General features: G+C 41.6%; 1 protein-coding gene across 2 annotated transcripts in view; it reads right to left on the reverse strand.

The window, feature by feature from the left end:
* Nucleotides 1-14,271, reverse strand: part of LOC112457202 (protein dead ringer) — a 112,345-nt gene that overhangs the window by 67,802 nt on the left and 30,272 nt on the right. The window contains exons 2-3 of one of the 2 annotated variants that reach the window (XM_025020132.1): nt 3,755-3,860; nt 2,468-2,905 (exon numbers count right to left, since the gene is read on the reverse strand). In XM_025020132.1, coding sequence (XP_024875900.1) covers nt 2,468-2,905; nt 3,755-3,829 — 513 coding nt within the window. In that variant the 5' untranslated portion in view covers nt 3,830-3,860. Of the gene's footprint in view, nt 1-2,467; nt 2,906-3,686; nt 3,861-14,271 lie in introns of both variants that reach the window. The other variant, XM_025020130.1, reaches the window with a different exon arrangement.

A 14,271-nucleotide genomic window follows, 5' to 3' on the forward strand; every position in this document is an offset into this window, starting at 1 on the left:
GGTCGAACACGCAGTATACACAGAGACGGAACACGGCGTAAAAGGTGTGCACGCGTGTATAAGAGCGAAATAGCTGGCAATTTGCGAGGTTTACGAGTTATTTCACAATGGCTGCAAAGTATAGTCCTACAGTATTATACTGCCGTGGTAGCTCTCGAGTGCACGGTCAGCGTTGTTGCACGGGGTAGGACGTGCCATGCGCGCGTGTGGGTGCGTGCGAGCGAGCGAGCGCGAAGGGGGCGAGACGGAGAGGAGAGGAGAGGAGGGCCTCGTATGGGCGCGTTGTTGTTCGTGTTGGGTATCACTGGTGTCGGTGGACTACTTTGTGTACGATAGGTGTGCGATCGTTGTTTTACTGAAACAAGTTCCTGGCCCCCGATACGTCGGATGGTACGCGACGTACTCCGGAGTAGTCGGCCCCCGTCCCGCCCCTCTGCTTACCCTATTTCAAGACAATAACCAACTGACTATAAACCTGTCCGGAGGTCGGGCGCTTTTATTTTCCCCCGAGTTAGCCCGAGTCTGGTTCTAAAAACATCTTTAAATCTCCTTCGAATCTCGATGGAAAGAGACAACCGCGCGCGGAAGCGTCGCGAGATTCGCGTTGGATAAAAGGGTAAACGACGTTTTAAAGCCGCGAGGCTCGGAACAGAGCGCGGCGAGAGCTTCAAGAAATTCGCGAAAAAAAAGAAAAAACGCGAGAGCCGCGGTACGCGAACGATTACCGACACCTCGGAAAAAAAATAGAAGGAAGAGTAAAACAGACGAAACCACCATCACGCCGAAGAAGAAAGATTAAAGAGCAGCTTGTACGCCCTCGCCGGAATGATGGATGCGATCCCTAAGATGCGGGCGCCGTTCGCCAAGTAGGTGGAGACTTCTATTTCCATTCCCCCGCGCACGTTGTTTCTCGTTACCCGCGCTCGTCTTTCGCGCGCCGTTTATCCGCATTCGTCCGCTTGTTGTATGCTTTAATCGATGATACGCTATTAGGCCGATACTCTGTTAAATAAAAGAACTTTTCGCTTAAAATTACGCGAAAGCCATTCTTAATAGTTTTTCGAAAAAAATTCATAGAATTTCATAGATTTCTCGGACTTATATTTTGTAGCTGAATTGTATATCGGTATGGTTAGTTTTAAAAGTTGCGACGCGAATCCTCAGCAGATTTGTCACGCGGACTATGAAAGGATATCGGCGTTTTGCGGGCTCGCGCGCGCGAAACAACAATTTAAATGGTAATCCAATACCACACCCTCTTGGGGCAAAAACCGAAAACCGCGGGCGAGCGGGGCGGCCGGACCGACCCGGCCGGATCGCCGCGCCGCGCCATTTCATATACCCCATATGGCAAAAATGCATCCGCGCGAGCGGAGTGCACGACGGAGTCACCGCAAAAAGCGTTAACAAGGCTGCGATGCGAGTCCAGCTAATTCTATAACTTGGTCCCCATCCCCCTGACCGGCTCGCGCGCGCAGCCTCCTTTCTACGTGTCTTATGAATAGCGCGTTACTCCAGGTCCGAATATTCCTTCCTTCCTTCCTTTCTCGCAGTGTGTCGAGCCGATCGCGTCTTTCGTTCTTGCCGCGGAACCACCGTCAACGAACTCGCCGTTCGTTCGGGGACGGTCGGCTGGTAATTATCTCCCGGCCGTGTAAAAATAATAATTAGCTTCCATCGTTGCATTAATTAAAGCGCCTCTCTTTCCACCCGGTTCACCGTCTCTCCTCGCCTCGCGCTTTCGCAGGGGGAGAGTTCCGCCGTAATTACACGTCCCTCGCGGCACTAACCAGTGTCCCACAAAAGGTGACCGCGCGAGTTGTTCACGCCCACGACACTCGGCCCGGGTTCGCGCGATCGCGCGCCATACCGCGGCGCAGCATACCTATAGACTGGGTTCCACTTATCGCTCACAACGCTCGCGAGCATCATTTCGTCCTTGTTTAACATTTGACAAACAACAAGGATGAAATGATTCCACGAGCGTTGCGAGCGATAAGTGGAACGCACCCCTATTACGCTGCCGATGCTACTCTCGAATATCGTTCAATTATTAATTCGAATCGCTATTCTGCCTATTTTGCCAAACTCATTTCTAAACGTATTTATAGACCGTCCAACTTGGAGAAATAATCAGACATGTTGATAAGCTTTGGAATTTAAAGCATAATAACCTTTTAGCGTTCCACCAAAAGCATCAAGCGAGAAAGTGTTAGGCGTACAAATTTTTCCCCTTCACAATTGCACGTAATATATAATTTTGAGAGATTGATACGCTATATTAGTTACATAAAGTGCAAGTGTGATTAAATTGAGAGGTAAAAGAGAGAGAGAAAAATAATTGGAAAGAGACAATCGAAACGGCACGTTAAACATGTTAGTCGCCCAAAAACGCGGCGATATCGCACGATCATTGCCGACAAGCTGAGGAAGGCGTACGTACTTGCTAGGTATTTGCCTGACGCACCTGTCTGAATTGTTCTTCGAAGCTCCAGTTGGCTCCGGATGGATGCTGACTGTTCACCGACGCAGCGCGAGCTTCACCCTCACGAGCTTCTCCGTTATTCCTCGAGCTTCCTTGCAACGATTCTCCGTTATTCCTCGAGCTTCCTTGCGAAGATTCGCCGTTATTCCTGCAGCGAGGTGGCGAAGATTCGTTGGCCGGCGTGGTAGAAATCGGGACTCTGGAAGAAGAGGCAGAGCAACCCAATGCTTGATTCTCAACTCCTTGAATCCCGAGATTTCCCGCGACTTGCAGATGGTTGTTTTGCAACGGCTGTGGCGGTATATGCGATGACGGCGGTGGCGGCTGCGACATGTATGGAAACAGGCCGAAGTTACTGCTCATCGCGGCCTGTAGAACTTCCAAATTGTTTCTACCTTGCAGCATTTCTGCGTCGTTACGCTATAAAAAGACCGTTAAAAAATACCGAATTAGTTATTTACAATCGAGCAAACATCGAGCGATAAAAGTAATTCTTATCGAATAATTAATTGACATCAGAGCATTCCTTGCTCATTAATACGAAAACTGTATAAAGATTTATTCCATTGTTTTCAAAAGTTGTAACCGATTACGAATTTTACTAAGAAATACGTTTGCAGGTGTCACAACCTTAATTATTTATACAATACAGAAGTATAATATAAAGCGTCAATTATTTCTGCTGAAACTTTCTAACTTCGCAAGAGATTCTCTTCATTTTCACGCCGCGAACAAATACTATTGTACACGAGAGAGCACAATCTCTTATCGGACCATTGATCGTAGAGAGATTTGCGTTCGGCCAGATCTGTCATCCGGTTTAGGCTGTTGCGTAAAAAAAAAAAGAATCTATTGTCACGATGGTAACTCATTTATGACTGTCAACGTCCGCTGTTACGACTGTCTCACGATTTTCCACGATTCGTGTCATTCTACCTTGGCACTTTTGTAGGTCAACGAACGCTCGAGCCTGCCGAGCAAGTTTTATGACGAATTATGCGGCTGCTTATCTTCACGGAAACTCAACAGGGCGAACGATAGAGAATTCTTGACAATAAGACTATTTTTCGAGATCTGCGGATGTTTTCGTGCCGTTTTGGCGATAAACAGCTTATGCATTCAACGAAATGTAAAGCAAGTAGCGAAAGATTAAACATGTAAAAGAAGCAAAAAAGAGAACGAAAAGGCTTCTGTCACTAACCTCCAATCTAAACTTCGCTAGTAATGGATGATGCATGAAATTGTTCAAATGTGCTAATGAAGACGCACCAGCTGCGTCCAGGGCTTGTGGGTTGACTTGAAGTGGCGGCGAAAGTAACTCTTCTTCCTCTTGTGCCTCATCATCTATATCCGATTCATCATTATCTTCTTGATACTGAAATCATAAAAAAAAAAAAAAACAAGAAAATTATAATTCTACTCGAAGTAAAATTCCGCTTCATATTAGACGTGTGTGTCTATACGTAATCAGGTGAATGCAATGCATATGCGAAAAAACACGATAAATTATCATAAAATTGATTGATAAGTGTTCGTTCCTAATATTTTTATATGTTAGTAATTTTTATACGATGCGCAAATTTTTTCTTCGCCTTCCTTTTCGTCTCATGGTCGCGTAAATTTACAATCGCACGAAAAATAATCGATCGAATCAGGAGTCGGAATAAATAGTAGTGGAATCGGTTGATAACAACCGGTGATATCAACCGTGCAAGTTTAATCGTGAACAAGGAGGGCAGATAGCGAGGCATTAAACATTAATTAGGAAAATGGCGAATGCGATGAGTTATATACACCGAGAGATAGCCGCTATCAAGTAACATTATTATGCTACGGGTGTCATAAGTGTTTTACGGCTGTGCCCATTGCACCGGAGCTGGCATAAAAATGTACAAGTCACATTACCGGGAACGGAAACGGCCGTCGTAAAAAAAAAGAGATGGACGCTCCATATTTTTTCCACGCTTGAAATTAACTCAACCTCTCGATAAATGTCCTGCGCGCGACTCTCGGACACGGCGAGCGTCGACTCGCGTATATAGGTACTTATTTTCTATGTACATTAATTTTTGTTTCCTAAGATAAGATCACGGAATATATGTATATGACTTACAATTAGACAAGAAAACAAAAATTAAAAACTAATCATTAATATTAAAATCTATATAGGTAATCTGCAAAAATTTTGCAGATTTTATAGACGTGTGTATATACATGTATATGTAAACTATTTTATATATATTATCCATAATAGAACGTTGTACAAATAAGAATTAAAGGAGTGACATTCGAAAGGAGGGAGACGTCACTATTCATTATTTTAGGGAGTGTCCCTTTTATCTAAAAGAAGATGCAAATAGATTCATCGAAGCTTCAAGTATATTCAAATGGTGAAGAAGCCCGAGCTTTTACCTGGAAAGGGCGGACTCGAGTAAATATATGCCTATCGGGGATGTGCAAGTGGATTCAACGGTAAATGTACCGATGTCGGGGCCCAATCTTAAATGGGACTACGATCGAAGGACAAGACATCCGATGGGCGAGGAGTGACAAACGGCCTCTCTGTCGGCATTCTCAGCACGTGTGATAATATTGACCCTCTACGGTGGTGGTCAGGAATGAATGAGCGGCAAAAAATAGAATCCTAATCAAATATGAAACAAGTTCGTTTCTGAGATTTCGATCTAGTCCGTCAACCTGTTATAATACTTGCCTATATTTTTATTCTACATCTTTCGGGTAAATCTGTTTTATATCTTTATTCGAATAAAAAATTTCAGAATTAAATTGTATCTATAATTATAATTGCAAACGATAAAGCATTAAGATACACTGTTAAATATTAAAAGATAAAATTTAAACCAGTACCTTGAGTTAAACAATATTTTATATTAACAGTATTTTATATTTATTTTAAACAATATTTTATATTTTGTTAGTTTAATTATTTTAACATAAAAAAGAGTATTATTTTTTAACTCCATTGATTTAGTCGAATTAACGACATATTGAGTAAGAGCAGTGGCGACCTACAGGAATTATTAAAAATTACTGAAATTGAATATAATTTAATACTACGAATTTAACAATGTAAACATGTATAATAAAAGATATATCTTTACCAGAATTCAATGTGATCGATTATCGAATAGTACATACATATGTGTTAATGTTTGAAGACTTGTTCCGATAACAAATCGTGAAAGTCGTTGTGTGTTCCGGACGCAAGTATTTATGCGAAAAATATTGTTGAAACCGGCGCGTTGGGAAAAAGGCGCGAAAATAAATTACGGTGGTTATATATATGTATATACAATATATATATATATATATATATATATATATATATATATATACACACAACCATATATGTGGTATCGTTATTCTCACCATGGCGTGAGGTTACGAATTATATCATTCAAGTATTTGCGAACGGTACCGTCATTACAATAATCACGGTAGAGCCGCGTTCGAGGGTGCCATTGTTCTAGTCTGAACCGAGTATTCGCACGTAGGTGTCTGAATCTCGTATGGAAAGTGACGGAAGAAATACGCCGCGGCGCCGGTTGCATCCGTCGAAGCAACGAATATCACGAAACGGACGTTCAATTATATTATTAATCAGCTTAGAACCGTTTGAAGGTTCATATATAGCGAACATTTTCCACCTTGTAACTGTTACTAACTGAGGTCTAACTTTACCGTTAATATGCTAATATTTATTATATGTTGAAATTTTGTGTGAATACTTATTTACCTAGGAATTTCCTACTTCCTATATATATTTACCTTTGCAAAAAAAATCACAATGACCTGTTTTTATTCTCATCATTTTTTTATAGCAATTGGAGATGATGAGCGGGATAAATCAACATAGAAAATAATCAATAGAAAGAAAAAAAATTACATTTACGTTTCAACGAGAATATTTACAAGTGTCAATATCCGCACATAATTGCATCGTCTGTCATGGCATTTTCTCTGTTTGATAGTCGCATATATACTTTTACGCTATCTAAAGAAGAACCTTTAACGAACAAATAATTGAAAGGCATTGAGAAAAATATTACTGTTATACTGATAGACATTATAAATCACATAGCGTTCTATATTAAAACATTCATACTGTGTTACATTGTCGTAATCTCCTTCCCCCCCCCTCTCTCTCTTTCTCTCTTCGTAATCCGTAGCGCAGCGTTGCGGTTTCATAAAGACATTTTAACGAGATTTAATATATCCTAGACACGACAATAGCTAAATTTATCGAAGGCTAAGCCACGGCGCGTTACCCTTCGCAGCCACTGCAGATAACTGTGTCCACCGTGATTTATCGCCATACCGTCACCATATCCGATTGTTTTATTGTTTATACTTTATAGTTTCCACGCTTCGAAAACGCTCGCACTCTCCAACAAAGACTCGTGGGTGAGGGGTGCTTGAATGCGTATACGTGCATGCGTGCCCGCGCATGTACTTGTACCTCGGCATGGCCTGTAAATCATCGCCTAAATGCTCCAGGCACTCTACACGCCGTGGCTCTAAATATTCTAATTAATGCAGGACATCGCGTTTAATTGGACTCCCGTTAGGTGAATATCTGCCAGTATTGATCATCAATATTAGCAAAGTTCGTACGAGTTATTTATATCAGTTACATAGTTGCATTAGTCGAAATGCGTCGGGGTAAATTTTTTTTCAGTTGTTATGATTTAAGAAGAAAAATACAATATGTAGAAAATATACTAGAATATAATTTTACATCAATATACAGTTCGGTTTGTTAGTTGTTTAGTTTATCTAAATTTTATGCAGTTAGAAAAGTTACGATATTACTTGTCTGTATTCCGAATATTTCTATTTATAATTCTAATCTAGCCGTCTGACGTCGCGCGGCTTTTATCAAATACAATACGCTATGCATATTGAACACTGCGAAATGAACATTACAGTATGCATTACTCGAAAGAGAAAGAGAGAGAGAGAGAGAGAGAGAGAGAGAGAGAGAGAGAGAGAGAGAGAGAGAGAGAGAGAGAGAGAGAGAGAGAGAGAGAGAGAGAGAGAGAGAGAGAGACCAGCTAGATCTCTTGGAAGTTATTACGTGGCTAAATTGTCGCGTTAGTATTTTACAACTTCGTGGAATAGAGTTCGCCTATAGAAAAGAACAATATGTTATCGGACATGCACAATGCAATGTGGAAAAATTCGAAAAATAATTCTCGTCAATGTGTAAAAGATAACGCAACTATAACCTGCAAGATTTGAACGTATTTGCGAATATCAAAATTGTCCGTAGATTTTAATTTGTTAATTTTTGTGACTTTTATAACTTTTATAATTTTGACACTTTTTCATTTTATATTTAAATAGTTATATACAAAATATGCGATGCGCGTGATTGTTATAGCATATTTGTGGAATTTGTGGTATACCTACCTAATAAATAAACATATGAAAATAATTATGTGTAATCATTTGTTCTCAAGTGTGCTGTTAAGTATTATATAAATGAAACTCTTTACACAATTCTAACATTTCTATTCCCGACAATTGATGATTAACGTGAAACTTTATGCACAAAGGGGACACAAGTATTATTTCATTTTTTTTGCAATTTATGGACCGCGTGATGTTCTCGCAATAAATCTAGTACAGCCCGTTTTTTTACAAACGCTGCAATTACGGTTATCGTAATTGCAAGACTAAAGATATTTTGCGTCACAAAAGACTGAATTATATTAAACGCGTAAAATTTCGCAATAATTTGAGAATAATTCTCCGCGCAGCTGATATTATCGTGCGAAAGTACGGACTCGTTGTCGAGACTGTCCAGTCGAAATATTTGGTCTAAGTTTTATGGACGGCGTTTTACACAGGTGTTTAAAATATATAGCGATTAGATATGACCGCGCGAAATAAAAAAAGAGCGTTAGCTCGTTACAAATGTATATCGTAAGGGTATTCTCCTCAGACGAAAAATATATCACGGATTTTTTCTAATCGGACGTATATGGTAGAGAAAAGATAAAACTTTTCGAAAACACATGAAACCAATGAGAAATAACGACGGACAGAATCGGCGAGCGCCGCATCAGGCATCGGAATTATAAATTATCTTTGAAAATAACGCGCGATAAATGTGTAAAACGTTTTTATGTATGTGCATATTTCGCGACTTTACTATGCGATACCATTAGATATTACTCAAAATAAATAGCACGGCGAAAAAAAAACAGGTATGCAAATCAATGGATAGATAAACGGGTGACTCTTGATGGGAATCGCGAATGCAGCGCTATAAACATGCATAGCGTAAGGATAAAGTTGAAAAGCGAAGCGAAGTATATATAAGTGTCGAAAAATCGTAATAAAATAACAGCGAGGAAAATAAAGCGAGATAAGCGCTAGAACGTATGATACGAGATATCACGGATCACATTTTTCATCGCGATAGCTAACCTTTTAATTTTTTTTTGCGCAGTTTTTTTAGCATTCAGTGCAGCGCTCGCGAGATCTTTATTGTCGAGTACCGCAATATTCAATGGGAAAGAATAGGAATATCCGCGTAACGTGTAACGCAGATAATTTTCGCTGACACGTGCAGCGAAATATGCCGCGTAATGTGCGAACGCGTGAAATAGGATGCGTTATCAGAAACGTTATCGAACTCATTTCCTCGCGGTAACGCCGAGGAGGGAGGTATGACTCGCAAGCGTATATCGATACGATATCGAAGGAAATGACTGCGAAATAATTGCTTTACATATTGTAGCGCGTTTCTAGCTCGAGTCGCTCGAGTTTACCATATTCCACGAACACGCGCGGGCGAGCGCGATTCCCGCGCCCCGTAACCGATAAAGCGTATGCGCGATATAGAGCACGCAATGAATTCGAAACGAAGACTACCGAGAATTCGAAATGGCGCGATGCCGCCGCCGCGGTGATTAATTGCGCGCTAGAAAAGTGAGAAGCCAAGTAATATAGCGCTACTGCGGAGAGCTAGAAAAAAAAACATGTATATCGAGGCTTATCATGATAGTGGTCGAATGAAAAGCTCGTGAAAATGTATGCGCGTTGCTTCGCAGAACACACAATCGGCGGAGGCCGATTTATATGCGCGAAATTATACCTCGAATTGTATTTCAATGTTCTCGCTTACTCGGTTACATTTATTTTCCATTTCATCAGTTTATAAATTATAAAAATCTAGTTTTATTTTTCTGTCAAACATGCATATTACCCAGATAACACAATGTCAAAAATCGAAACATAAGACGTCTTCAAGATATGTCATATTACAAAACGTCTTTATACACTAGCTGTTAAATATTAAAGGATGGAATTTAAACCAATACCTCGAATTAAACAACATTTTGTTATTTTTAACTACTATGTGTGTCAAAATTTATTATTTTAACACAAAACAGTATTATTCTCCATTAGTTTAGTTAAATTAACGACATATTGAGTAGAAGCAGTGATGACATACTTATAGGAATGGTTAAAAATGACTCAAATTGAGTATAATTTGACACTACGAATTTAACAGTGTAAAGACATCTTTAAGACGTCTTGTGTCCCCGATTATGGACATTGTGTTACCTGGGTATCCAACTGTCTATCGCTCCGACAGTTCGTGCACGTTGCAGACGGATGATTGATAAAAAAATCACGAATTCTTATACTGGACTTCGATAAGAAGGAAAAAAACGCACGATATTACGGCGCGTCGCAATCAAGATTCATCGGGCTCGTGGCGCCCATCGAAGGATCACGCGGATCGATCCGTAATAGATAGAAGCGGATACGTTGCGAGAAGAGTAACGATTTAACGAATGGCCCCGGCGTTTATCGATACCCAATAAGAATGAAAGTACGAGTACCTACACGAGTTCCCGCGGGCCCTCCCGCGGTGCTCCCACGCAGGGATCACGGCTTCATCGGTCGATCTTTTTCTCGTATGCGCGCGCGCGCGCGCGCACGCGAGGAATACGCGTGTAACTCTACGGTCCATAAAATAAATTCATAAGCGCCCGATGATAAACAGCTCGGAAACGGAGCCGTTTTGGCAGATCGATCGATTTAGATTGAGAGATTACCCCCGGTGTCCACCCGATGCCCGGGTGAACGGAAGAGTGCTGATTTATCGGCTCCTCCAGGACTTCTGTCAGGTATATAAATTCATTGACCATCGGAATCGTCATCGCTGTAATCGCTTTTATTTATCAATATCGCTGAGAAAGCACATCGATCAGAGCTGTCTATTTAGGTGAAACGTCCTGCGGAACGCGCTACGCGGGGAAGCGCGGCATCGACCGAGAGAGGCCCCGACAGTTTTTCCCTTTCGCATGTATTCTCACTCACTCACGTTATTATAATTTCAGGTATTATAATTTCTGAAACAAGATAAAAAACGGGCATTTCACGATTTTCAGCATGCCGACTTGACTGTCTATCGATTTGCTCGTTCACTCGCGAAAATATACCGGAAAATATGCGGGTCACGTTTGCTCCTTTAATTCCACTTAGGTAGAGGTATTATAAAGGAAAAGGTCGTCGAATTTGGGACATTTGGTAGACGAGGGTCGGCCATACCGACGCCTTCTCGCTTCCATGTGTTTGCCAGATTCGAGATCGCACACGCCGGAATCACGAGTATATCTTTCACCGCACAAGCGCAAATTATTTTTATCGATTCGTTCTTACGCAACCTTCGAGAAGATTCGCCTCGTGGGAGACATGTCCAAAAGAAACGCTAAGATTCGCGCGAGTATCGTCGGCAATGAAACGTTCAATGCGCCGTTTCTTTAGCCACTTTTTCTTTCAAATAAAATTGAATAACAATATCTTAAAAAAAAAAAAAGAAAAGAAATGTCAGAGATCTGCTACGCGCGTGACTGTCGCTTCGAGGGCGGTCCGCGCGATCAAGTTCGAGGAAAAGGGTCTCCATGGTGAGCACCCATATTTATAACCGTGGCGTATTTCGTGTAAAGTAAATCGGAGACGCGGTGGAAAGACGGACGGACGATGGCTGGCTCCGCCAGATTTAATTAATGACCCGCCGAGTTTGATCTGCCGGCTACAAAGACCGTAGGCAAGACGTGCGCGCGCGCGCGTACTCTTCTCTCTATCGTTTGTGTTCTTCCTTCTTTCGTCATCGTTCCTCCCTCCCATGGTCTATCTTCTCCAACGTATATGCGCGGTCACGGACGGAACGGAAAGACGCGAAAGAAAAAGCGGCAGAGGAATAGAGGGAAAGAAATGAATGTTTATTTCGGTCTTGGAGCGAAGATCGCGAGCGAGAAAGGCACTTTCTCGATATTTACGGTCTTAAAGCGTCGCGTAGCGTGTTTATAACAATACGTAACGATTTAATATATCGAGTCGTACAATCAAATGCCTTGCTAAAATTTTGAAATTGCTACAAATTTGTTAATATCGAAACAAAAGTCAGATCAATTATTCACAATTATGTGACGCTAAATAGATATACAATTATGATTCAGTCGCGTTGAAATGCATAATCGCGACCGTAATCTCGCGTCTTTGCGCGACAGATCTACCTGAGGGCAGGCGAGACGACCGCGCCGCTGACAAACCACATACTTCAGCGCATAGTTATTTCGAACTTGACCCACATTCCCGACTTCCTACAAACTTTGCTTTTCTCGTTCTTCTCTCGGGCGGAGTCTTTGAAAAAGACAGATTGATCGAACAGGGTCATCTTAGATGGAAGACGTTCCAATTTCGCGGGCATCAACACCGCGCGCGATCGCGCGATGAATTTATTTCTGTGCCGAAGCCGAAATAAAACTATGACAAATTACGCAATCACCCCCGCCCCCGGGAGTACGAAGGGGGTAGCGCTTCTGATTTCACAAGCCGATATTCATCGGAACAGTCAAACGAACGTACGACAGTGACGGATCGTCTAAATTGAAGAGCGGAATCCGGCATCCGCGCGCGACGGCGAGAAGCGGATGAGACAGAGAGAGAGAGAGAGAGAGAGAGAGAGAGAGGGGGGAGAGGGAGAGTGGATAGGCGGGGTGGGATGCGAGTGGGCCATGAAGGGAGCTATAGAGCAATATTAATAGCGTGGGTGGTGGCAAAGCGTCGTGGAAGATATTGTTAGAACTCGGAGGCTGACTCGCACGCTCCGGAGGGGAGAGCTCCTTGCTAATGGGGTTTTAATGACGGCCAGCTGTCCGTCCGTCACACACTTTTAGACAACTATTCGGTATTTCTGTATCGCCATCTCTCGATCCCGATTTCCCGACGAGCGTCGTAAGATCGACTTGTGTCTTTCTCTCTCCTCCTCCGACTCCCTGTGTCGGTACGGTGTCCGATGTCCAAAACAGCAACCTTCGAAGGCTCAAGCTGAGAAAATAATTTAAAGGAATCCAAAGAGAGAAGAGACGACTCGCACATTGATGGAGCCTGGCGGAGCGATTGCGACTTCTATTATACAGGATGTTCCAAATTGTTTGCATTTCCTTTCACCTAATACGAATTCTTTTAGTAGATCTTTTATTTTTCAATATTTTTTTCTTTCTAATCTTTTTAATAAAATATACAAGAGCATTCATATATATAAGAATTATTAATAGTCGTGAAAATAATCCAAATTATAAATTATCTAAATTATGATTAATATAACTAATCGTTTTCAAGTGGTCTTCAGGTGTTGGTACCAGACACAAAGGTAGAGATACAAATCTCTGTGCACACCGCACACGATGAATGAAACGGCAGTCGGTCGGTTTCAGGTGCATTCTTATCGTTTTTTGCGCGACTGTTCCATATTACCCGAGCGTGTTTTAGTCTCGACATTATAATTCTAAGTTTTCTTAAAGCAAATTTCATTGCCAAGAATCTCGAGGCATCCGAACGTCATTTCGCCATGAGGAAGAACTTGAGGAAAAGTAGTCGGTGCATCGAAACGTTTGTTCTTACCGGCGGGCAACAATTAAGCCGCGTGCCGCGTCAATTCAGGGGGAAGAAACGAGAGAGGCTTCGGACTCCGGAGCGTGCAAGCACCACGTGCACGAAGGGGGTTACACGCGCTTACGGGTGTAGGAAGCGGACAAGCGGGAGAAAAGCGGGAGGCTACAGCGCGATTTTATGACCCATTAACTCATCCAGCCGGGATTGCTCGCGACATAGAAAATCCGCTCTGCTTAAAATTTTGACGCTAAGCTTTTATCGTAAACCCATACAAAGTTCATAAATAGATAATATTTTGCGCGAATAGAAATTTATCATATTCCACGCAGCGTGTTTCAGCTTTTCATAGTCGAACGTATCTTCTTTAATATTTGTCTGATTCTTAAATTTCGATAATTTTGAACTTAGAATGGAAAACATTTTTTTGTCGACCACCGTTCGCGAAATCGATCGATTAACCAGGGTCTTTTTCAGGCACCTCTTCCCAAGAACCATTAAAATGTAGAATTTCCCGAAAACCTTTTGTTATTTTACTACCTGATGGGAATCAAAGGACCAAATTGTCTCGACGTCCTTCTCGGCACAGACCTCCTCGACAAAATGCAAAGAGCCGAGTCATGTTGATCTATAATATCATTTTTTCATCGATACCAAAAAGTAGTTTATCGTAAATCACGATTGGAGACTGATATAATATTTTATGCGATATCCATAGACATCAGGTAGGATAAACAAAGAACGAAACAACAAGATAGAGTAAGAATGCATTTTTTAAGAATGTAATCTACTAAGAGCTAAAACATTATATGTTTTATCTTTCGTTCTATCTTTTACATATATCTTGA

The sequence above is a fragment of the Temnothorax curvispinosus genome, unplaced genomic scaffold, assembly GCF_003070985.1.
Source record: "Temnothorax curvispinosus isolate PA1 unplaced genomic scaffold, ASM307098v1 QBEX01007608.1, whole genome shotgun sequence".
Classification (NCBI taxonomy): domain Eukaryota; kingdom Metazoa; phylum Arthropoda; class Insecta; order Hymenoptera; family Formicidae; genus Temnothorax; species Temnothorax curvispinosus.